At 41.4% G+C, this 25,631-nt stretch overlaps 1 protein-coding gene across 7 annotated transcripts; it reads right to left on the reverse strand.

Moving 5' to 3' along the window:
* Positions 1–24: 24 nt before the first annotated feature.
* Positions 25–23,314, reverse strand: NPM2 (nucleophosmin/nucleoplasmin 2). Of its 7 annotated transcripts, XM_033429682.2 has the most exons (8): positions 21,902–22,716; positions 21,555–21,635; positions 21,313–21,398; positions 21,021–21,146; positions 2,828–2,921; positions 1,868–2,040; positions 365–398; positions 25–254 (listed from the first exon to the last, which is right to left on the reverse strand). In XM_033429682.2, exons 2-7 carry the CDS (start codon positions 21,610–21,612, stop codon positions 387–389), a joined length of 549 nt encoding a protein of 182 aa, XP_033285573.1. In that variant the 5' UTR covers positions 21,613–21,635; positions 21,902–22,716; the 3' UTR covers positions 25–254; positions 365–386. The 7 variants fall into 7 exon arrangements, 6 of the variants coding, with proteins under 6 accessions (XP_033285573.1, XP_049567535.1, XP_033285572.1 ...); XR_007478166.1 differs by having other exon boundaries at positions 365–2,040; positions 21,902–22,717; XM_049711578.1 differs by adding an exon at positions 23,104–23,314 and having other exon boundaries at positions 25–2,040; positions 21,902–22,032.
* Positions 23,315–25,631: the final 2,317 nt, after the last annotated feature.

Consider the following 25,631-nt stretch of genomic DNA (forward strand, 5'->3'; position numbering starts at 1 on the left):
AAGGGAGAGACAGCTGCAACAAGGTCCTAGCAAAGCAAATTTTATTGTGGGTCTGAGAGGTCGGGGCTCTTCCCTCCAGGTCCTGCTGCAACCGAGAGTTGGGGTGAGGAGCTCTTGTGTCGCCCCCAACACGTCCATCACATTCAGACTCAGCACGGTGGTCTCACGGGCCCTCCCTCGGTCACTGTGGCCAGGCCACTCCTGGCTCCTCATTTCTTAAATCCTGGCTTTTTAGGTCTGGGTGTGGTTTTGGCCTGTGAGAGAAGGCGTTGCTCCAGTGTCCCACCCTCTCCCCATCCTGGCACCTTCCCAGAGAACATCCCTCCTCCCCCAGGAGGACCAGCCCCTTCTTATCAGCACTCACCTTTCCCACAGGGCTCCTGTCTTTAGGATGGTATCTGGAACGGGGGTGGGGTTGGGCAAGGAGTGGGGATGTGGGAAAGAGAGAGCTCAGTCTGATGCCAGTAGCCCCAGGCCCTCCTACTAGTGCCCAGGCTGCAGAGCTGGGCCCTGGGCACTTCCAGGAAGCAGGGGGCTGTGACCTGCAGAGGTTTGCCTCTCCACCTGTCACCCGCCAGGGACCACTCTGACTCTCTCTTATTTTTAAAATTTTTAAATTTTTAAATTAAAATTATTTATTTATCTATTGGCCCACCACGCGGCATGCAGGATCTTAGTTCGCCGACCAGGGATTGAACATGTGGCCCCTGCAGCGGAAGCCCAGAGTCTTAACCACTGGACCGCCAGGGAAGTCCCTGACTCTCTTTTTAAACAAGATGTTTTTTCTTCTTAAGCTTCTATCTGCTTGCCTTTATTTGTGTATAAGACACAAATGTTTCTTATCATAAAAGTAACGTTAACCACATTGCGCAAAATATAGCAAATAGAGAATAAATTGCCTATACTTTTCTTTACCTCCTACTAATATTAACATTTTGTTTCCTTTCAGAACTTTTTTGTTTGTGAAATAAAATGAAAATAATTTGGGACTTCCCTGGTGGTCCAGCGGTTAAGAATCCACCTCCCAATGCAGGGGACGTGATTCCTGGTCGGGGAACTAAGATCCCACATGCCGTGGGCTAATTAAGCCCGTGCGTGGCAACTACTGAGCACACGGGCCACACCTAGAGAGCCTGCGCACCTCAACGAAGATCCCAACCAAGATCCCGCGTGCCGCAACTAAGACCCAATGCAGCCAAAAATTAAATAACTAAATATTAAAATGAAAATAATTTAATATCCTGCTCTTTGGATTCTAGAAACACTTTCCAGTTTGCTATATTCTTCATGGGCATTATATCACATGCCATTGAGAAGACGTGACATAGTTTAAGCAACTGGTATATTGATGGACATCTACAATGCTTCCATTTTATACTATTATTTGAATAATGCAGTGATATAAGTTTCTTAGTGCATATATTTCCCTCATATCTTGGATGGGATTCTTCGGAAGGAACTGCCATAAGTGGGAAGAAGTCAGAAAATAAGAACTGTTAAATGCTTTTCAAAAAGACTGTGCCAACCGACAGTGGCAGCACACCTGTGCACCTGTGTCTCCGTGTACCACACACCTGCACACACACGTGCATCATCCTCTTTCAAGCACGATGTACCTCAACTAAAAGATTTTGGCTCATTTAATAGATGGAAAGAGTTACCTCACTGCCACCTCCTCTTTTTCCACCTTTTTTTTCTGGAAACCAAGCACAAGCATTATTGGGAGTTCTGGCAAAGCCCAGGGGCAGAGCAGACTCCTGCCGGGCACCTGGCAGCTGTTGCCCCGGGCCTCAGCGCACTCCACTGGGGAGGCCTGGTCCAGGTTTCTGAGGAGCCTTTGCGGGGCGGGTGGGTGTCCCTCCCTCACCTTGGCAATGCTTGTGTGCTTCTGGGGCGCCAGCCTCTTGACTTGTTTGACAGGGGTCTCCTTCTCCAGGGACACATCTGTGTCTTCGTCGTCATCATCTTCTTCCTCTTCCTCCTCTTCTTCCTCCTCCTCTTCTTCCTCCTCCTCCCCCTCCTCTTCCTCCCAGGATTGGTCTGAAGTGTCAGCGATGGTGTGGGAGGAAGGCAGGGCCTCTGAGCCCGAGGGTCTCTGCCAGGCTCCCCTTCCCAGATCTACCTGCCCAAAGTGCGGCTGGCGGGGTGGGGAGGGCAGTGAGGGCTGAGGCCACGGCAGGAGGGCAGGGGAAGTGGTAAGCTGCAGCTCTGGCCGGGCCGGAGGGGGATGCACACTGGGAAGGAGAGTGTGAGGGGAAGGAGGGAGAGGGTGGGGACACAGCAGTGGAGGAACTCAGGCCTCATCCTGAGGCAGGTGGAACCCGCCCGGGGTTTGGAGCAGGAGAGAACCCTGATGGAAGAGGCACCACTGGACAGAGAAGAAGGCAGTTAAAGGTCTGTCAAAAGAGTCAAAAGCACAGCGAATTGCCAGGGTCCATGTTACTGCTACAGCTACACACTTCACAGCAGGTAATGTTTTGAGTGTGCTCTGGTACCAGGCGTTATGTTAAGTGCTTTTTCTGAATATGCCATTTATTCCTCACAACTAGGAGGAATACACTTGAAGATGGAACCAAGTAGAACCCCAGCCCCGTGTTATGGCTGGAGGGCTGCAGCCCACAGAGGACGTGGCGGAGAGGTAAAGGAGAACTGGGGCTAGGAGGCGTGCCCATGGCCTCCTGGTCCAGGCTGCTGGTGATTCTGTTGCCTTTGGGGATCTCCTCCAATAATTCAAGAATCCCTCAAGTGTTTGAGTACCTATTATGTCCTTGGCCCTGTGCTGAGCACTGTACCGGCAGACCTTTCTCGGGTCCAAGCTTGGACTTACCATAACATTCCTGGCCACAGAGGAACACGGGTCCAGAGCCAGCCCGGAGCTGGAACGTGACAGGAGGAGAAAGCTCCAATCCCGCCAGGACAACCTGCAGGGGTAGGGGGTAGAGGGTAGGGGCAGGAGTAGAGAGGACAGGCCACTCGGGCCTGGTACCTGTCTGGGGGTGGGGGATGGGGGCTGGCCTCAGGCAGAAATGCTCAGTTTATTCCCTCCCCTCAACCACACATGCTTCAGGGCTTCCCTGGACCTCTCTGCACTCTCAGCCCCCTGGACCTTCCTGCTGAGGTGGACTCTGTTGGAGAAGAACATGGATCTGATAATCTCATTCCTGCCAAGATCACAGACGGTCTTCCAAGCTGAGGTGCAGCCGTTAAATAGTCTGATAGCTATGGACTGAACTGTGTCCCCTCAAATTCTTACATTGAAGCCCCTAACCTCCAATGTGCTGGTATCTGGGGATGGAGCCTTTGGGACCGTAACTAGGGTTAGTTGAGGTCATGAGGGTGGGGACCTTGTGATGGGATTAGTGCCCTTAGAAGACGAGACCAGACAGTTTGCTTTCTCTCTAGGCCATGTGAGGACACAAAAAGAAGGTAGCCATCTGCAAGCCAGGAAGAGGGCCCTTACCAAAACCCGACCATGCTGGCACCCTGATCTCAGACTTCTAGCCTCCAGAACTGTGAGGAAGAAATGTCTGTTGTTTAAACCACTCACTCCATGGTATTTTGTTATGTCAGCCCAAGCTGACTAAGGCATTGATCAAATGAGAAAAGCAGATGCAAAGTTGTATTACAGTCTTCCTATCATCTTATAAGTAATGTGTGAATATTCATAGGAAAAAAGGTTAGAAATATATTACAGTGCTAACCATAATTTTCAGTGGACAGTACCACATTTATTTTCTTTACACTTTTCCAAACTTTGCAAATTTTCTAGAGTAACAATGATGATACTTAAATTTCTTGAGTTCTTACCATGTGCCAGGCCCCATGCTACACATTTTACCTGCTTTATCTCATTTAAATCTTCACAAGAAGCCCACAAAGGAGGTGTTGTTATTTTACAGAGGAGGAAACTGAGGCTTAGAGAGATTAACTTAGAGTTTCTGGTTTAGAGAGGAAGCAGATAAGTGAAAACTGATCACAAACACCTAGAAATGCTGGATAAAATGTAATTCAATGTTTTTACTGCTTGGTTGAATGGTAAGACAGAAAGAAGTGTCCCTGTGCATCAGAAAGAAGAGCAGCCTGTGCAGAGGCTGATGCCACAGCTGAAGGGAGGATGTCCTTGAAAACGGCAAGGACTTTGGGTTGTGACACTCATGTGGACAGGAGACAAACCCTTGGGGAGGGGACCTTCAAAGGGCTACATCTCAGTAAAAAGCCCCATGGTGAGGGTTGAGGAGAAGGGACTGAAGGACCCTAAGCCATCTAACTAGAAAGGACCCACCATCAAAGGAGGGAAACAAGAACCTGGGGGTGGGATAACAGAGTCTCCTGTGAGAAGCTAACAGCTGTGGTTGTACCTCTCACTTAGAGCAAATCTGAATGTACTCGGTGGGCACTGCCAAGCCAAGAGATCTGTGTAAAATCCCAGGCTTGCGATCTTCCTGTGGCAAATGGCAGGTACAAACACAAAACCAGTCTCTAGGGACACTCTGAATTCTTTTCACACAGAATTCTTTCACAAAACAGAACCAAACCAAACTGGAAGAGGTTTGAAACAACCCTGCTAGAGTCTGGCAGCAGAACAAAACAAAATGTGCAACCAGGAACCTGAGATAAGAGAATAACAACCTAAACCACATGAAATGTGTGATGAAGATCAAATAAATATAAGAGTAGGAATCAAAATAATAAGAACAAGATATTACAAAAAAGAAAAAGAGGGCTTCCCTGGTGGCGCAGTGGTTGAGAGTCCGCCTGCCGATGCAGGGGATATGGGTTCGTGCCCCGGTCCGGGAAGATCCCACATGCCGCGGAGCGGCTGGGCCCGTGAGCCATGGCCGCTGAGCCTGCGTGTCTGGAGCCTGTGCTCCGCAACGGGAGAGGCCACAACAGTGAGAGGCCCGTGTACTGCAAAAAAAATAAATAAATAAAATAAAAATAAAAAGAACCAAAAGCAGCTTCTAGACATCAAAAACATTAGCATTGAAGTAAAGTGAACAAATGGTTAAAAAGCAGAGTGAAGCAGCTGAAGGAAGAATCAGTAAATTGGAGAAGTGCTGGGAAGAAATTACCCAGTATGAAGCACAGAGAGAAATGAACAAAATATGAGAGAGAAGCTGGACGTGGAGGACAGGTGAGAAGGTCCAACATGCATCCAATCAGAGGTAGGGACTGGAGAGAATGGAGTCAGTGTTCCAAGTGATAACGACCAAGAGTTCTCCAGAAATGATCCAAGACAGATCCTCATATGCAGGAAACCTCATCCCTGAAAAGATAAATAAAAATAAATCCACACCTGAACATACTATGGTGAAATGACAGATGAGAACAAAGAGATGAGCTTAAAATCAACCAAAGAGGCCAGATTTCCAAAAAAGGAACAATAACCAGGCAGACTGAGGATTTCAACAGCAACATCAGGAATCAGAAAGAGGTCAGGAATCAGACCTCTTACCTAGAAGTATATACACAGCCAAACTATCCTGAAGGAATGAGGGTAAAAGAAAGGTATTTCTGAGCAAAGCCCAAGTAAGTTTACTACTCCCAGGTCTACAGAAGGATGTTCAAAAAGATGGCAATTAAATTGAGAAGTAGGTGCAAGAAGCAGTGATGAGAAAAAAAACTGGAATAAATACATACATACATACATACATACATACATACATACATACATACCTAAGGAAACATTGCCATAAAATAAAACAACACTAGTCATGACTAGTGTTGAGCTGGTTTAAAACACGTTGGAGCTAAAATGCTACATGATGACAATATGTATGTTAAAATGAAAGTAATTAGAATCCGCTGGTTTGGGAGGAAGAAAACATTAATTTTCGACTTTGATCATGCATGACTGTTAAAAAATTAAGGAGAACAAATGAAGATTAGAATGAGATTCTATAGCTTCTAAACCAGTAGAAAAGGGGAAAAGAAACTTTAATCAATCTAATAAAAGACAGGAAAACTAGAAAAAAGAAACAAAAAAATTTAAAAGGCAAGGAAAATAGAAGCACAAACTACATGCTACAAGTAAATCCAAGTATATTAGCAAGTCACAATCAATATAAACAGACTATACTGGCTGGATAGATTAAAACAAGGTCTAGCTACATACTGCTTATAAGAAACCTTATAAGGACGGAGAAATGCTGGAGTAAAGAGATGGAAATATACATACCAGGTGCAGCAGAGGCTTCCAGTTGCTTATCCAATAGCCATTCTTTCCTTCCATAATAACAGCACCCTGATATTACTGAAATACTATACCCAGCCAAAAACTGCACTCTTCAGTTTCCTTTGCAGTTGTTACTATGTTACTAATTTCTGGATCAATGAGCTATAAGCAGAATTTGGAAGGTGGTACTTGTGGGAAGACTCCTTAAAAGGTGGACAGAGAACTGAGAGAAGTCCCTGTGGTCTTCCCTTGCTGCTTCTTTCCTATTACATTAATTGTAGAAGTGAGGGCTGGAGCTGCAGCAGCCTTCCTAGACTGTAAGGTGATTTTGAGGATGGTAGGTCTGCACTAAAGACAGGAGAAAGATACGAGGAGACTTGGTCTTTGGTGACCATGGAGTCATCTCATCAGCTCTGGACTGCCCATCTCTGGACTTCTATGCAATACAGAAATAAATCTTAAGCCCCTATAGTTGGGTCTCTGTTACGGCAGCCACACATGACTAAAATGAAAATGAAGCTAGTTGTACTTTCTGGTGAGTGATGTTGATAATGGGGGAGGCTATGTATGTGTAAGGATAGGTGGTATATAGGAAATCTCTGTAACTTCCTCTCGATTTTATTGTAAACCTAAAACTGCTCTTAAAAAATAAAGTCCCTAAAAAAAATAAATAAATAAAGTCCCTAAAAAATGAAGCTAGTAGTGTTTGTTACGATTAGGTTTGGTAATAAGTGACAGAAAACTCCATAACAGTGGCTTACACAGGTAGAAACTCACTTCTTTGTCACATAAACTAAGTCCATACATAAGCTATGAGTACCCCACTCCTCAATCACCAGGGATCCAGGCTCTTTGTACCGTGTTGCTCTACCATTCTCAATACACGGCTCCCACCTCGCCCAGGATGGCTGCTCTTGTTCTAGTCATCACATCTACACTCCAGGAAGGGACAAAAAAGTGGTCACATGATCTCTCTTTAAGGACATTTTTCAGATGTTGTAGATCCCACTTCTGCTTACATCGCATTGGCCAGAACTTCATGGTTATGCCAAACTTAGAGGGAATATAGTTTTTATTCTCAGTAGCCTTGTGACCAGCTAAAAGTCATGAATCCATTACTAAAGAATAAAGGAATAATGGAGATTGAGGGACATCTGGGAAACAAATTAATATCAGACGATATAAGCTTTAATTCAACAAGTATTTTAGGGATAAAGAAGGTCACCACATAATGAAAAAATTTAGACAAGGAAGATATTTACAATTATACAAGGAAAGTAAAAATTCTACAAGAAAGCTAAACCTGTAAATTATATGCATCAACAACACAGTCTGAACATACATAAACTATAGCCACAGTAATCAAGACAGTGTGATATTAGAGGGATAGACAAATAGATTGACAGAAGACCTAGAAATAGACACACACAAATACCTGCAACTGATTTTTGACAAAGGTGCAAACTCAATTAAATGGAGGAAGCTTTTTCAACAAATGGAGCTGGAGCAATTGGACGTCCATAGGCAAAGAAATGAACCTTCACCTAAACCTCATAGCTTATACAACAGTGAACTCAAAATGGATCATGGACTTAAGTGTAAAACATAAAACTATATGACTTTTGGACAAAAAACGTAGAAAACCTTCATGATCTCAGACTAGGCAATGTGTTTTTAGACTTAACATCAAAAGTCATAAAAGGAAGAATACAATAGACCTCATCAAAATTAAAAACGTTTGTTCCATAAAAGCTCATGTGAAGAGGATGAAAAGACAAGTTATAAACTGGGGAGAAAATATTTGCAAGCCATATATTTGACAAAGGACTAGTGTCTAGAATATATAAAAAATTAACAAAATTCAACAGTAACAAAACAATTAGAAAATGAGCAAAAGACATGAACACTTAACTGAACATACATATAGCAAAAACCGCATGAAAAGATGTTCAACATCATTAGCCATCAGGAAAATGCAAACTAAAAGCACAATGAGACATCACTACACACACATTAGAAAGGCTAAAATAAAAGAGATAGTGACAACATGAAATGTCGATGAGGATGCAAAGAAACTTGATCACTTATGCATTGCTGATAGAAATGCAAAATGGTACAGCCACTTTAGAAAACAGTCTGGCAGTTTAAGAAACTAAATGTGTAACCACCCTCATATGGCCCAGCAATTGCACTCCTGGACATTTAACCCAGGAGAAATGAAAACTTAGCTTACGCAAAAACCTATACACAAATGTTCATATCAGCTTTATTTGTAAGAGCCCCAGATGGGAATCAGACCAGTTTTTCCACAGATGAATTGTTGAACTGTGGTACAACTATACCACGGAATACCAGTCAGCAGTAAAATGAACGGATCTCCAGGGAATTATGCTGAGAAAAAAAAGCCAGTTCCCCCAAAGTTACATATGTCTGATTCTATTTCAATGAGCAAATTTTAGAAATGGAGGACAGATTGGTGGTTGCCAGGGGTTAGGGGGAGGTGAGGGAGCAGGAGGGAGGTGAGTGTGGTTATAAAAGGGCAACATGAGGGATGCCTGGGGTGTTGGAACTGTTCAGTGTCTTGGCTGTGGTGGTGGATATAGGAACTTAGGTGATAAAATTGTATAAATAGATCCCTGCATTGTATCAATGTCAATATCCTGGTTTTGATATTATATTACAGTTTTGCAAAATGTTACCATTGGAGAAAACTGGGCAAAACATACAGGGATCTCTCAGTATTATTTCTTACAGCTGCATGTGAATCTACAATTATCTAAAACGATTTTCAATTAAAAAAATAAACATATATAAAGTAAACAAAATTATAAGAAGAACCCGAAGATCCACAATCGTAACAGGAAATTTTAACACATTTCTTTTGCTAATTGATACATCAGGAGACAAAATATATATAGGTTTGAACACAATTAATACACCTGATTTAATGGACACACATAGAATCCTATAATACTACCACGTAGTAAGCCACAAATTGAGTCTCAACAAATAACCAAAGAATTGATATGGTCTATACACACACACACACACACACACACACACACACACACACACATATACACACACACACACACACACCCCATATTTTCTGATGCAATTACACTAAGAAAAAGGGTGATGACTCAACCCACCCATACCTTTGGGAATTAAAAAATTTGAAGTAAATATTCATCAAATAAGAAATCATAATGGAAATTAGAAAATATTTAAACTAAGATAAAGTGAAAATACCACAAATCACAAATTAAGGGATGCAGTTAAAAACATCTTCAGAGGGAAATGTGTAGTATTCAAAATAAATAAATAGAACTTACTTGGAAAAAATAAGCTAGAACATGAATGGGCTAAATATCTAACTAAGGAAGTAAGAAAAAGGAACAAAGAAAGCAGAAAGTCAGATAACCAGAGAAATTAATAAAATAAAAAATAAGGAAACAATAGAAAACATCAACAAAATCAAAAGCTTTTTCTTTGAAAAAAAAGAAAAAGACTAATATCCAGTGATTGAAATGAAGGGAAAAAAGGAAAGATGATAAACACTACTGGGAATTTTAAAAAGAGGAATATAATAACAGATATAGTCATGATGAAAAATATTATTAGCAAATAGCATGAACAATATCTAGAAAAATATAAGTAATCATAATTGACTCAGGAGATGTTTGGTTCAGGCCAAGTAAGTAACAGGGACTGAATTTACTCTCCAGCTTGACACAACTAAAAAACTATAATACAGGCATACCTCAAAGATATTGCAGGCTTAGCTCCAGACTACTGTAATAAAGCGATTATCACAATAAAGTGAGTCACATGAAATTTCTGGTTTCCTAGTGCATATAATTACACTATACTGTATTCTATTAAGTGTACAACAGCATTATGTCTAAAAAATGTATGTGCCTTAATTTAAAAATACTTTATTGCTAAAAATGCTATTCATCATCTGACAGTGCAGGGCTGCTACAAACCTTCATTTGTAAAAAACAAAAACAAATGAACAAAAAAACAAAACTCCCGCAATATCTGTGAAGTACCATAAAACCAGGTATGCCTGCGTAGGAAACAACAGCTCTCAAGACACTGGATACAAGTCAAGGAAGAACAGTGATCTCTGAGAGATGGGACAGAGATGAGATGAGCCTTATGGTTGCCCAAGCTTACTTCCTGGACAGTGCAGGGAGGGGGAACCCAGACAAAACCTAGTGGTCTCTCTGAGTTTAGGAAATAGAACTGGAACCCAGAGAAGCCAAGGCACCTAGAGTTCATAAGAAAGGAAAAAGCTGCAAAGACAGCACTCCAGAGATCTGTAGAAGGCCCCCTTGAGTATGCAGTTAAGTAGTAATCGGAACATCCATGCAAGGAAACTACCTGAGGCTGGAGAAAGAATCATCATAAAGGTGTCTGGAGCTCACAGAGTGGAAAATCTCATAATTTATGGGGCATCTACTGGAGTACTAAGAAGGGTCTTGCTACAGTAGTGGGGCAAAATTAGACTAAATTCAGCTTAAATCCCTAACAAAGCTTAAAAGCAAGACACAAAAGGATCAAATGGTATTTAAGTAACTTCACTGCATTCCAGAACAAAATTCAAGAATACTTATAAAACTGTAAAAATATCCAGCATCCAAATAGTAAAATTCATGTCTAGCATCCAATCAAAAATTACCAGACAGGACTTCCCTGGTGGCACAGTGGTTAAGAATCTGCCTGCCAATGCAGGGGACGTGGGCTTGATCCCTGGTCTGGGAAGATCCCACAAGCCATGGAGCAACTAAGCCCGTGTGCCACAACTACTGAGCCTGCACTCTAGAGCCCACAACTACTGAGCCTGTGTGCCACAACTACTGAAGCCTGTGCGCCTAGAGCCCATGTTCCACAACAAGAGAAGCCACCGCAATGAGGAGCCCACTCACCGCAACGAAGAGTAGCCCCTGCTTGCCGCAACTAGAGAAAGCCTGCACACAGCAATGAAGACCCAACGCAGCCAAAAATAAATAAGTAAATAAGTTTATTAAAAAATAATTACCAGACATACAAAGAACAAGAAAGCTACAACTCATAATGAAGAGGGGAAAAATTCAATAAAAACTGAAACAGAAATGACATAAATGAGAATTAGTAGAAAAGAACATTAAAACTATAGTCCATATGTTCATGAAAGATCGAAAATGAGACACGGAAGACTTGAAATTTGTAGAGGTGAAAACGACAATATCTAAGATGAAGACATACTGATGAGATTAACAGCAAATTAGATACTGCAGAAGAAAAGAATAATGAAACTGAGTAAATAAAGACTATCCAAAATGAATACACAGAGGAAAAATACTTTAACAAAACGAAAAGAGCATAATGAACTGTGGGACAACTTTAAGGAGCCAAGTATACATGTAATTGGATTCCTCAATGGAGATGAGAGAGAAGGGGGAACAGAAAAAAATGATTGAAGGAATAATGGCCAAAAATTTCCAAATTTGACAAAAATGGTAAATCCACAGATCTAAGAAGTGCAGGGAACCCCAGTACATTTTATAATCAAATTGCTCAAAACTAGTTACAAGGAGAAAATCTTAAGAGCAGCCAGAGGAAAAAAGACATCACATACAGGGGAATGAAGACAAGGATGTGAGAAGATTTCTCCAAATAATGCAAGCTAGAAGACAATGGAGAAATTTTTTTCAGTGTTGGAAGGAAAAAAAGTCAATCTAGAGTTCTTTACCCAGTGAAAATACCTTTCAAAACTGAAATGAAATAAGGACTTTCCAGGCATACAAAAGCTTAAAGAATTCATCATAAGCAGATCTGCATTACAAAAAATGTTTAAATCCTTCACACAGAAGGAATATGACACCAAATGGAAATTGAATCTACACAAAGGAGTGAAAAGTACCAGAAATGGTAAATATAAAAATGGTTTATTCTAAGTTCTAATCTCTTTAAAATATAGACCGCTTAAAGAAAAAAATAACAACAATGTAGAGTAGGATTTATAGCATATGTAGAAACAAAAGTTATTACAACAATAGCACAAAGGATGGGAAGTGGTAAATGAAGTGTGCTGTAGTTAAGATTCTTATATTGTACATGAAATGGTATAATATTATTTCACTATAGACTGTTGTAAGTTAAAAATGCATACTGTAAACTCTAGAGCAATGATTAAGAAAAAAACCAAAGAGATGAGGTACACCTAAGAAGCCAATATTGAGGATGAAAATGTAACCAAAAAAACCGCTTAGTTAATCCAAAAAGCCAGAAAAGAGGAAGAAAGGAGCACAGATGGGACAAATGGGAAAACTAATAGCAAGATGATAGATTTAAACTCAACCTTGTTGATAATTTGGTTAAATATTAACTGTCTAAGTGCTCTAATTAAAAGGCAGAGATAGCAAGTGGATAAAAAAGTAAAACTCAATTAGGTGTTATCTAAAAGAAACCCAATTTATACATAAAGATACAGAGGTTAAAGTAAAATAACAAAATAAAAGAATAGGAAAAATATACAACACAAACACTAATCAAAAGAGAGCTAGATTGGGGCTTCCCTGGTGGCGCAGTAGTTGAGAATCCACCTGCCAATGAAGGGGACACGGGTTCGATTCCTGGTCCGGGAAGATCCCACATGCCACGGAGCAACTAAGCCCGTGCGCCACAACTACTGAGCCTGTGCTCTAGAGCCCGTGAGCCACAACTACTGAAGCTCGCGTGCCTAGAGCCTGTGCTCCACAACGAGAGAAGCTACTGCAATGAGAAGCCCGTGCACTGCAATGAAGAGTAGCCCCCGCTTGCTGCAACTAGAGAAAGCCTGAGCGCAGCACCGAAGACCCAACACAGCCAAAAATAAATAAATAAAATAAACAAATTAAAAAAAAAAAGAGAGTTAGATTGACTATATTAGTCAGACCAAGTAGACTTCAGAATATTTATCAGGGATAAAGAGGAGCATTTCATAATGATAAAGGGATCAATTAACCAAAAGGATATAACAATCCTAGACATGCAGGATTTATTAGGGTACACCTAATAAAAGAGTTTTAAAATACATGGGGCAAAAACTGATAATTAAAAAGAGAAATAGACAAAGACATAATTATTGTTGGGGTCTTCAGCGTTCCTCTTTCAGTAACTAATAGATCCAGTGGACAGAAAATGAGTCAGGATATGGAAGACTCGAACAAAACCATCAACCAACTTGATACAATTGACATTTATAGAGCAATACACCCAACCATGGGAGAACACACATTCTTCAAGTGTGAATGAAAGAGTCACCAAGATAGAACATATTATGGGCCATAAAGCAAGTCACAACACTGTTTAGACTGAAATCATATAAAGCATATTTTCAGACCATAATGAAATTAAAATAGAAATCAATTAAAGAAAGAATTAGAAAAATCTCTATTTGGAAATTAAAAAGCAAACATACTTCTAAGTACCGCAGGGACTGAAGAATAAAACCAGAAAATAATTTGAACTGAATGAAAATGAATATAGTACTTATCAAAATTTGTGGGATGAAGCTAGAAAGATGCTTAGAAGGAAATCATAGCATGAAATGCTTATATCTGAAAAAGGTCTAAAAAATCAATAATATTATGCCTTAAGAAACCAGGAAAAGATCAGACTGAAACCAAAATAAACAGAAGAGAAGAATAAAGAACAGCTCAATTAAATACAAAAGTGGAAAAACAATAGAGAAAGACTGATGAAACCAAAACTTGGTTCCTGAGAAAGACTGATACAACCGTTAAACCTCTAGCCAGACTGGACCTGGTAAAAAGGAGAGAAGACACAAATTACCAACATCAGGAACAAAAGAGCAAACTTTAATACAGATAATACAGAAAAGGATTAGGGAATAATATGAACAACTTTATGCCAGAAAAAAGTTGACAATTTAGATGAAACAGAAAAATTCCTTAAAAAACACAAACATAAAGCTCTCTAAACAAAATAAACCAAATAGTCTTATATCCATTAAATAAAATTAACTTATAGTTAACCAGATTGCTTCACAGGTGAATTCTACCAAAACATTTAAGAAAAAGAAAAAACAAAACAAATTTACATGAATTCTTCCAGAAAATAGAAGAGAACATCTTCCTTTTCATTTTATGAGGCCCAGAATTACCTTATGCTAAAATCAGACAAAAACATGACAAGAAAACCATAGACCAATGTTGCTTATAACATAGACAAAAATATCCTTAATAAAATAGTAGCAAATGGAATCCAGCAATATATAAAAAGGTAATACATTATGATTGAATGGGGCTTATACCAAGAATGCACAGTGGGTTTAAAATTTGAAAAAAATCAATGAATGTAATTTGCCACATAACAAAATAAAGGAGAAAAAAATCACCTCACTACATGCAGAAAAGAATTCTTTGACAAAATTCAACACCCACTCATGATAAAATATCTCAGCAAACTAGGAATAGAAGGGAACATCCTCAAACTTAATATAGGACATCTACCAAAATCCTTCGTCTGTCTTAATGGTAAAAGACTAAATACTTTCTCTCCGGTAAAAGGCAAGGATAGTCCTGCTCTTACAACTTTTACTCAACATTGTACTTGATGTCCTAATCAGTGAAGTAAGACAAGAAAAAGAAACGCAAGGCATACAGATAGAAAATTAAGATGTTAAACTGACTTTATTCACAGAAGACATGAATAAATACATAGCAAATTCTGTGGAATCAATGGAAAGCTGCTAGGACTAATATGCAAATTTAGCAAGGTTAGATAATACAAAAACCAATTATATAACTATATACTAGTACTGAATAATGATAAAATAAAAATTTTAAATAGCATTTCTGTACCTTATCCCATATAAAAAAATTAACTGAAAATGGCTCATAGACTTATATATAAGAACTAAAACTTTAAAACTCGTAGGAGAAAACACAGGAGTAAATCTTCATGACCTTGTGTTAGGCAATTGTTTCTAAGATTCAACACCAGAAGTAGAAGCAACAAAAGAAAACACATATAAACTGGACTATATGAAAACAAAAAACTTTGTGCTGCAAATGATATCATCAAGAAAGTAAAAAGACAACCCAGGGAAAGGGGGGTAACTATTTGCAAATAAGCTGATAAGAGGCTTGTATGTAAAATAAAGAACTCGGGTTTCCCTGGTGGTGCAGTGGTTGAGAGTCCGCCTGCTGATGCAGGGGACACGGGTTCGTGCCCCGGTCCGGGAAGATCCCACATGCCGCGGAGCGGCTGGGCCTGTGAGCCATGGCCGCTGAGCCTGCGCGTCCGGAGCCTGTGCTCCGCAACGGGAGGGACCACAGCAGTGAGAAGCCCGTGTACCGCAAAAAAAAAAAAAAAAAAAAAGAACTCATACAAGTCAATAGTAAAAAGACAAATATTAAAATACATTAAACTCAAACACAGTTTTACAAAATTAATAAAGATTTGAACAGAAAATTCTCCAGGAATTCCCTGGCAGTCCTGTGGTTAGAACTCCATGCTTTCATTGCCAAGGGTGCGGGTTCAATCCCTGGTCAGAGAACTAAGATCCCACAAGCCACACAGCCAAAAAAGAAAAAACAAAAAGAAAGAAAGAAAATTCTCCAAAAAAGATATACAAATAGCCAATAAGCAAATAAAGAGATGCTCAACATCATTAGTCATTAGAGAAACGCAAATCAAAACCACAGTGAGCTACCACTTCATACCCACTAAGATGACTAATCAAAACCAAAGACAAAAACAAGTGTTGGTGAGGATGTGGAGAGATTGGAATACCCGAACATTGCTGGTGAGATTGTAAAATGGTGTGACCACTTTGGAAAACAATATGGCAGTTCCTCAAAATGTTATATATATGAAGCTACCATATGACCCAGCAATTGCACCTCCAGGTATATGCTCAAGAGAAGTAAAAACTTATGTTCAGGACTTCCCTGGTGGCGCAGTGGTTAAGAATCCGCCTGCCAATGCAGGGGACATGGGTTCAAGCCCTGGTCTGGGAAGATCCCACATGCTGTGGAACGACTAAGCCCATGAGCCACAGCTACTGAGCCTGCGTTCTAGAGCCCGTGAGCCACAACTACTGAAGCCCACATGCCTAGAGCCCATGCTCCACAACAAGAGAAGCCACTGCAATGAGAAGCCCGCGCACCGCAACGAAGAGTAGCCCCCGCTTGCCGCAACTAGAGAAAGTCTGCACGCAGCAACGAAGACCCAACACAGCCAGAAATAAATAAATAAATAAAATGTTAAAAAAAAAACGTATGTTCATACAAAAATTTGTACATTAATGTTAATAACAGCATTCCTAATAGCCAAGTGGTAGAAACAACCCAAATGTCCACCAACTGAACAGATAAACAAAATGTTGTATATCAATACAATGGAATATTATTTGGCAATAAAAAGGAGTCAAGTACTGATACATGCAACAACATGGATAAACCTTAAAAACATTATACTAAGTGAAAGAAAGCGGTCACAAAAGACCATACAGTTTATGATTCCATTTATATGATTTGCCAGAATAGGCAAACCTATAGACATAAAGTAAATTAGTGGTTGCCTAAGGCTGGGGGTAAGTGAATGTGGGAAATGGGAAGTGACCACTGGTAGGTATGGAGTTCCTTTTTGGGTTGATGAAAGTGTTCTAAACCTAGATTGTGATTGTTGCACAACTCTGAATTTACTAAAAATCACTGAATTATATACTCTAATGAGTGAAGCTTATGGTATGTGAATTTTCTTCCAATAAATATGCTAATCTCATTTTTAATAGCACCCCAAATCATGAAATATGTGGGGGTAAACTTTACGAAGTACGTAGGGGACCAGGACCCTGAAAATTACAAAACATTCCTGGGAAAATCTAAAGATGTAAACAAATGGAGAAATATATCATGTTCAATTATCGATGACTCAAAATTGTCAAGATGGCAATTCCCCCCAAAGTAATCTATAGATTCAATTCAATCTCAATCAAAATCCCATCAGACTTATTTTTAAAGAAAGCTGATTCTGAAACTTATACGGAAATGCTAAGGACCTAGACTTGTCAACCCAGTTTTGGAAAAGAATAACAAAATTGGAGGACTCACACAATCTAATTTTAAGACTTACTATAAAAGCACAATAATCAAATTAGTTTGGTATGGAATGAGGGTAAACATAAATCAATGAAACAGAATAGTGTATAGACATATATGCATACACATCTGGTCAACCAATTTTTGGCAAATGCCAAGGTAACTGTGTCAGTGAAAGAGCAGTCTTTTCAATACTGGAGCATTAGATATCAATTTGGAAAAAATGTCCTTCTATCCTCACTTCATACCATACAAGAAACGTATCTTGAAACGGATCATAGACTTAAATATAAGAGCTAAAACAATAGCATTTCTAGAAGAAAACATAAAAGGAAACCTTTGTGACCTTAGTTTAAGCAATGATTTCTTCGGACACCAAAAGGATGAACCATAAGAGAAAAAAATGTTAAGTTGAACTTTATCAAAATTAAAAACTTGTGCTCTTCAAAAAACATTATTACAAAAATGAAAAGGCAAGCCACACATTAGGAGAAAATATTTGTAATAAAGGACTTATATCCAAAATATATTAAAAAAAACTGCTACAAGTCAATAAGAATAACTCAATTATTTAAAAATGGGCAAAACATCTAAACAGGTATTTTGCAGAAGAAGATACACAAAAGACCAAAACCCAAATAAGAAGACGGTTAATACCACCAACCCTCAAGGAAAAATAAAAACCACAATGAGGTGCCACTGTATATGTACTAGATTGGCTAAAATTAAGAAGACTGACAATGCCAAGTGTTGGTGAGGATGTGGACCAACTGGAATTCTCGTAGACTGCTGGTAGAAATGCAGAATGGTACAGCAATTTGGAAAATAGCAGTTTTGTATAAAGTTTAACATATGCTTCCTATGTGATCCAGCAATATCACTCCTAGGTATTTACCTAAGAGAGATGAAAACACGTCTATACAAATACACTCAAACATTCCTAGCAGCTTGATTGACAATAGTCCAAAAACCGGAAACTACCCCAAATGTCCATATGTCCATTAACAGGTGAATGAACAAATTTTATATAAATTGTAGAGTGGCATATTACTCAGATATAAAAAAGGAGCATATTAATGTTTTATCAACAACTGTTTTATCAAAAGCATTGTGCTAAGTGAAAAAAGCCAGCACAAGAGACTACATATTGTATGGTTCCATTTAAATGAAATTATAGAAAAGGCAAAACTATAGTGACAGAAAGTAGATCAATGGTTGCCAGAGGCAGTGGTAGGTGGAAGGAACAGACTGCATGAGCCGTGAGGAACTGGGGGCAGGGCGGTGGAAATTCTCTACCTTGATGTTGGTGGCTATTGCACAATTTGTCAAATGCATCGAGCTGCACACTTAACACTAGTGAATCTTACTGTATATAAATTATATCTCAATACAGCTAATAAAAGAACTGACTCAAAGAAATAGAAACATCTGAGAAGATCTAAACCTATTAAATAAATCACAATAGTTTAAAAATCAAACCAGTCCCACACAGTTCATTCACTTATTTACTCACTCATTCATTATCTATTGAGTTCCTACAACATACCAGACACTAGTATAGGGGCTGTATGGATAATGCAGCAAAGCAGGCAAAATCCTTGCTCTCTTGGAGTCTATATCCTGGTTGGGGGGAACAGACAATGCACAAATGAAACCTCATGTCAGTAATGGGTCCTATGGGGGAAAAAGTGATCATGGGTGGGGTAGAAATGGGGGTGCTGTTTGGGGCCAGGGAAGACCCTTCAATGAGATGACATTTGAACAAAGACCAGATTGAAGTCGGGGGCAAGTGTGTCCCTGGCATGGGGGGACATGAAATTGACTAAAGGGGACCGACGATGAAGGCAGCTTTATCTCTTAGGAGGCCCTGCAATAAGCCTGAGCAAGAGGTGATGGTCACCTGGACCAGAGTGTAGCAGGGAGGTGGTGAGATGTGGTTAGATGAAGGTAGAGCCAACAGGATTTGCTTGTGGGTCAGATATGGGGTGTTAGAGAAAGAGGGTTTTATCCTGGCTAATTGGAGGAATAGCTATTTACTGGGAGAGGATCAGGTCTGGGGATGGGGGAAGAGATTATAGATAGAAATCAAGGATTTGGATTTAGACATGCTAAGTTTGGAATATCTATTAGATATCTGTTAAGTGTTTTGAGTTGGACAGAGGATCTGGAGCACAACAGAGAGGCTGGGTTTACAGAATAAATGTCAGAGTCTTCATTTGCATAGGTGGTCTTTAAAACTATGGGAATGGATGAGATTTAGGGAGATCTCATAGATAGAGAAAAAAAATAGGTTTGAGGGCAGTTTTACAGATCAGCCTCCCAGGTCTTTAAGGGCAGATAATCCTGGTCTCATATTCACTGTTCTGCTGCATGGAAGGAGGGAACACGCCACGCCTCGGTTCATGAGGCTAATTTGCCTTGACATCCAAATAAGATGTGGAATTTATAGGCCAACCTCACTTATGAGTATATAAGTTTTAAAGAAAAGTCTTATTAACAAAGCAAATCTAGAAGTTTATAATACGATCAGTAATGTTTATCTCAGGAATGCAAAGTTGATTGAATATTATTCTATTAGTATAACTTACCACATTAACAGATTAAAGAAGAGAGAGCCCCTGATAATATGAATAGGAAAGCATTTGATAACCAATTTGATAATCATGATTAAAAAGAAGAAAATTCAATTTTTCAAAGTAGAGTAGGATTAGACGGAGATTTCCTTAACCTGACAAAGGGTATCTACCAAACACTTCATACTTAATGGAGAAACATTAGAAGCATTCCTTTAAAAAAAAAAATCAGGTATGGGGTGGGGGGGACTTCCCTGGTGGCGCAGTGGTTACGAATCTGCCTGCCAATGCAGGGGTTCGAGCCCTAGTCAGGGAAGATCCCACATGCCGCAGAGCAACGAAGCCCGTGTGCTGCAACTACTGAACCTGCGCTCTAGAGCCTGCGAGCCACAACTACTGAGCCTGCGTGCCACAACTACTGAAGCCCGTGTGCCTAGAGGACATGCTTCGCAGCAAGAGAAGCCACTGCAATGAGAAGCCCTTGCACTGCAACGAAGAGTAGCCCCCGCTTGCCGCAACTAGAGAGAGCCCGCAAGCAGCAACGAAGACCCAACGCAGCCAAAAATAAATAAATCAGGAATGAAACGAGGACATCTACCATTATCATTTTATCCAATATTATACTGGAGGTCCTAGCCAGTGTACCTGGATTTAAAAGAAACAACAACAACAACAACAAAAAACAACACAAAGACTGCCATTACTCACAAAGAAGATCTGCATAGAAAACTCAAAATAAATTATTAGAGTGAGACTTTCTGGATACACAATCTGGATACACAGGCAGTATGTAAATCACCAACACTGGTCTCCAGCAGTAAACAGTTGAAAAATGTGATTTGGAGAGAGGTTATTTAACTTGCCCAAAGTCACACGGCTGGTAAAGAGTCGACTAGGAGGGAGTTCCCTGGCGGTCCAGTGGTTAGGACTCAGCCGGCCACCCCGCCCCCGGCCCACCAAAAAAAAAAAATTGTGGACTAGGATGGAAACGGGGCTCCCTGCCTCCTGGGTCCAAGCTTTTAGTCCTGGGCTATATGCCTCTCTAGCGCTGGTTGTACTTGTACAGGAGCCTGTACCCCACCTTTGGGTCCGTTCCCACGCAGCGGGTGAGGCCTGAGCAGGGCCTCCTAGGGCTGGAGCCAGGGTGTCCTAGGCACGCAGGGAAAGGCTCACCATGGGGAGGACGGAGGCCCGAAGAGAGGCCAGGGTGATGGGCTTCCTCTTTCTGTCGTCCTGGCTTGCTGAGGGCAGGATCTCCACGAGGTTCATCTCCTCTTTGGCTTTCTCCCCCAGGCAAATCTGAGAGGGGTGGAAAACGAGCAGGGCTCCTCTTCACCCAGAGGGCGGAGGAGGCAAACCCTGTTCCAGCTGCGGGCACGGGACAATCCCACCTGCTCCTCTGTGGCTGTCCAAGTCCCTCCCTGCTCCGTCCTTCCTCCCCTCCTTGGGGCTGGGGGGTACCCACCGTACTAAGCAGCAGCATACAGTTCTGCTTCCCCACCTTCTGGGGTCTGAAGGTCCAAGTCGGCTTCTCCTGGCTCAGCTCACAGCCTGCGAAGGGAGACGGAGGGCGGAAGGCGTGGCGTGGGGCGGGCAGGCTCCAGGGAGGCGCGCCTCTCTGCCTCCAGCCCTAGCCGCCCCCCCTGCCCCCGGTGACGTACCCCCAGCCCCCCAGGTGCTCCGAGAACAGCCTGGAGCCTCACTCACCCCAGAGCAAGGCCAGTGTCGCCTTTTCGGAGGTGCTGCTAGTACGGCTGCGATTCATGATGCGGGGCGGGGGCCGAGCAGCTGCGAGGAAGGGCGCGTTACAACCCCCGGCCGACAAGGCAGCCCACACCCGAGCTGGGGACACCCCGGCGGAGCGCTCCGCCGAAGGACGGTGCTTAGATCACCCAGAGCGGGAGAGGTGAGCGAGGCGCCCGGCTGCCCCGCCGGCCCTCCCAGCACCCCAGGGGTGCAGCGCCGGTCAGCCGCGGGCAAGGCGGCTCGGTGCCCGGTCTCATGTCCACTCGGCCCCGGGCCCCGGCCCTCTCTCAACCCCTCCTCCACCTCACCGTCGCTACTCCGCGTGCGAGGCTCACGCCGTAGGCTCCTCCTCGGATCGCTTCCCTCTTGGGCTCCCTCCCTCCGGCCTCATCCTGGCCTCACCTGAGGGCCGGCCGCCCACAGCGGGCGGTTATGAAGCCTGGGAAGGGGCAACGGGAGATGTCTCATCAGCCCCGTTCCGTTCTTCCACTCTTTCCTCCTCTTCGCTCCTCAGAAGCACCTGGAGAGCTCGTTAAAACACAAAGCGCTAGGCCTCACCTACCTCCATCGTATCCCACGGGGAGGTCTGGGTGTGACCCAGAGAATTAGCATTTCTAACAGGTGCCCAGGTGAGGCGGACGCTGCTGGTCCAGGACCGCACCGTGAGAACCACGGTCCTGACCAATAGGGACTGACTGAGGTCTGCTGCCGGAGCCCGCCCAGCGCCCAGCGTGGAGATGCTTTGCTAGCAGGTAGGAAGCGCAGCCTTGTCGGCCCTTCGTGCTCATCGTCTTTCTTCGTGTCCTTTCCCTACCCTCTAAGTGTGGGCCTCTTGCCAGGCCCAGAGGGCCTGACCCTCAGGGCTGTGGTCCTCGGAGAGGAAGAGCCCTGTTTCCAGAAGGATGACTTCTCCCAAGGCTAGGAAGGGGTGGAATACACCACGGGGCACTGCGAGTGACCTTACGAGGGCGTCATTTCACAAACAGCAGTTCACACAGCACAGTGATGCCCTTAAATGTTTGTTTGGGTGGGGGGTAGTGAAGAGGAGGAAGCTTTTCAGCTGACCACCGCCCTCAAGTAACACCTCTGTTTGGGAGACAGAAATAACCAGGAATCTCTCACATTGCATTCATATCCATCATTCTCATCCTGGAAACTTCTCACCTGCATATAAAGTTCACTGATTTTCAACCAAGGTGTCAAGGGAAAGGATAGTCTTTTCCAAAAATGGTGCTGGAGGAACTGGATTTATCTTTCTGCAACCCTGATTGGAGCTTCTGCTGTGCAAGAATCAGTTTTTTTTTCTTTTTAAAATACCAGCTTTATTGAGCAATAATTCATATACAAAAATGTACCAGTTTAAAGTGTATAATTTGAATTTTGACAGATGTATACACCATGTGGCCATCACCACAGCCAAGTCACAATTTCTGTTACGCCCCCAAATTTTCTCGTTTCCCTTTGCAGTAAATGTCCTCCCCTTACTGTCTACTTGGCATCAGACACTCACCTGTTTTCTGACACTGTAGATTAGTAGACTGTCCTAGAAGTTCGTATAAGTAGAATCATACAGGGTCTTTTGGTCTGCCCTCTTTTGCTGAGCAGAATGTGTTTGAGATTTATTTATCCATAGTTGTGGTATCAGTAGTTTGTTTCTGTGTATCGTTGAGTAGTGCTCCACACTTGTATATCCAGATACCTGCTAGTCAGTTTTTTTTTTTTTTTTTTTTTTTTTTGCGGTACGCGGGCCTCTCACTGTTGTGGCCTCTCCCGTTGCGGAGCGCAGGCTCCGGACGCGCAGGCTCAGCGGCCACGGCTCATGGGCCCAGCCGCTCCGCGGCATATGGGATCCTCCCAGACCGGGGCACGAACCCGTGTCCCCTGCAATGGCAAGCGGAGTCTCAACCACTGCGCCACCAGGGAAGCCCTGCTAGTCCGTTTTATGTGTCAGCTTGGCTAGGCTATTGCACCCAGTTATTCAATCACACTGAGGGTGTGGCTGACACCTTCCACTTGGCAGTTGCTACTGAAGGTATTTTGTGGATGCGATTAACATCTACAGTCAGTTGCCTTTATGGAAAGATTACCTTCAGTACCATGGGTGGGTCTGATCCAATCAGTTGAAAGGCCTTAAGAGCAGAACTGAAGTTTCCCTGAAGATGTTTTGCGTGTGGTCTGCAGCTTCAGCTCCTGCCAGAGAGCTTCCAGCCTGCTCTTGCTGACAACCTGTCCTACGGATCTCAGACTTGCCTAGCCACCTCTTATGATTGCATTAGCCAATTCCTTGTGCTACATCCCTGACTGATAACACCTGTTGATGGATATTTTGGGTAGTTTCCAGTTGTGGACTATTATGAATAAAAATCCTATGAACATTTGAGAGCAAGTCTTTGCATGGATATATGTTTTAGTTTTTCTAGGATAAATACCTAGGAGTGGAATTGCTGGATCATTTGGTGTGCATTAAACTTTATGTGAAACTGTAAAACTATTTAAAAAAATCCTGTACCAGTTTGCATTTCTACCAGAAATGTATGAAAATTCCAGTTGCTTTACATCTTTGTCAGCACTTGGCATTGTCAGTCTTCTTAATTTTAGCCATTCTAGTGGATGTATATAGTGACATGTGGTTTTTATCTTTTTTTGATGACAGATGATGTTGAGTATTTTTTCAAATGTTTATTGGTCATTTGTGTATCTTCTTTTGCAAAAATACCTGTTCAAATATTTTGTTCATTTTAAAATTGAGTTATTCTTATTGAATTGTGGTTCTATATATATATTTGGATGCCTGTTCTGTGTCAAGTATACGTATTCCAAAGATTTTTCACTCCCATCCATGGCTTGTCTTTTCATTTAAAAAAATAGTATCATTTGGAGAGCAGAAATTTAAAAATTTGATGAAGTCAAATATTTCTTTCTTTTATGCCTTATGCTTTTGGTATTTTAAGAAATCTTTGCTTAACCCATTAAAAATTTTCCTGTTTCCTTCTAGAAGCCTTGTAGTTTTAGCTTTTACTTTTACAACTGTGATCCATTTGAAGTTAATTTTTGTGCATAGTGTTTGGTAAGGGTCAAGGTTCCTTTTTTCCTCCTAAGTGGTTATCTAATTCCTCTAGCACCATTTTTGGAAAAGACTCTTTCTCTATTGAACTACCTTGGCATTTTTGTCAAAAATCAATTAACCATATATGTTGGTCTATTTCTGGATTTTATTGTTACATTGGTCTGTCTACCCTAGTGCTGATACCACACTGTCTTGACTACTGTAGCATTATAGGAAATCTTGAAATCAGGTAGTTGAGTCCTTCAACTCTGTTCTTCTATTTCAAAACTGTTTTGGCTCTTCCAGAGTCTTTGCATTTTCTTATAAATTTTAGAATCAGCTTGCCAGTTTCTAAAAAAAAAAAAAAAAGCCTTCTGGGATTTTATTGGGATCCTGTTGCATGCATAGTTCAATTTTGGGAGAATTGTCATCCCGATTTTGAGACATCCAATGCATGAACACGTTGTAATCTCTTCATTTATTTAGATCTTTAATTTTCTCAGCGATGTTTTACAGATTTTAGTGTTCAGATCCAGCACACCTCTTATTAAATTTATTCCTATGTATTTCATGTTTTCAGATGCTATACCAAATAGTATATACTTCAAAATTTCATGTCCTAATAATTTGTTTTTAGTATATAGAAATACAGTTGGCTTTCATATACTGACCTTGTATTCTGATTTTGCTAAATTCATTTATTAGTTCCAGTAGCTTTTTTGTACCCCAAATCACAACATCTGTGAATAAAGACAGTTTTACTTCTTCCTTTTTGATCTGTGTGCCTTTTATTTGTATATTTATTTATTTTTGTGCCTATTTGCTCTAGTTAGGACCTCAGGTACAATGTTGAATAGAAGTGGTAACAGTGGGCATCCTTTCCTTGTTTTCCATCTTAGGGGAAACATTCAGTCTTTCGCCTTTAAGTATGTTGTTGGTGGTAGGTTTTTCATGGATGTCTTCTTAAGAATGTTTCTTTCTAATCCTAGTTT

This window comes from Orcinus orca, chromosome 6 (genome assembly GCF_937001465.1).
Source record: "Orcinus orca chromosome 6, mOrcOrc1.1, whole genome shotgun sequence".
NCBI classification, from domain to species: domain Eukaryota; kingdom Metazoa; phylum Chordata; class Mammalia; order Artiodactyla; family Delphinidae; genus Orcinus; species Orcinus orca.

Excerpts from the sequence above, each read along its gene's own strand:
- NPM2 (XM_049711578.1), bottom strand. The coding sequence starts at position 21,612 with ATGAATCGCAGCCGTACTAGCAGCACCTCCGAAAAGGCGACACTGGCC. Across the intron at positions 21,399-21,554 it reads GACACTGGCCTTGCTCTGGG|GCTGTGAGCTGAGCCAGGAG; the intron begins GTGAGTGAGGCT and ends CTCCCTTCGCAG. Across the intron at positions 2,041-2,827 it reads CTGTGGCCAGGAATGTTATG|ACCAATCCTGGGAGGAAGAG; the intron begins GTAAGTCCAAGC and ends CTGACACTTCAG.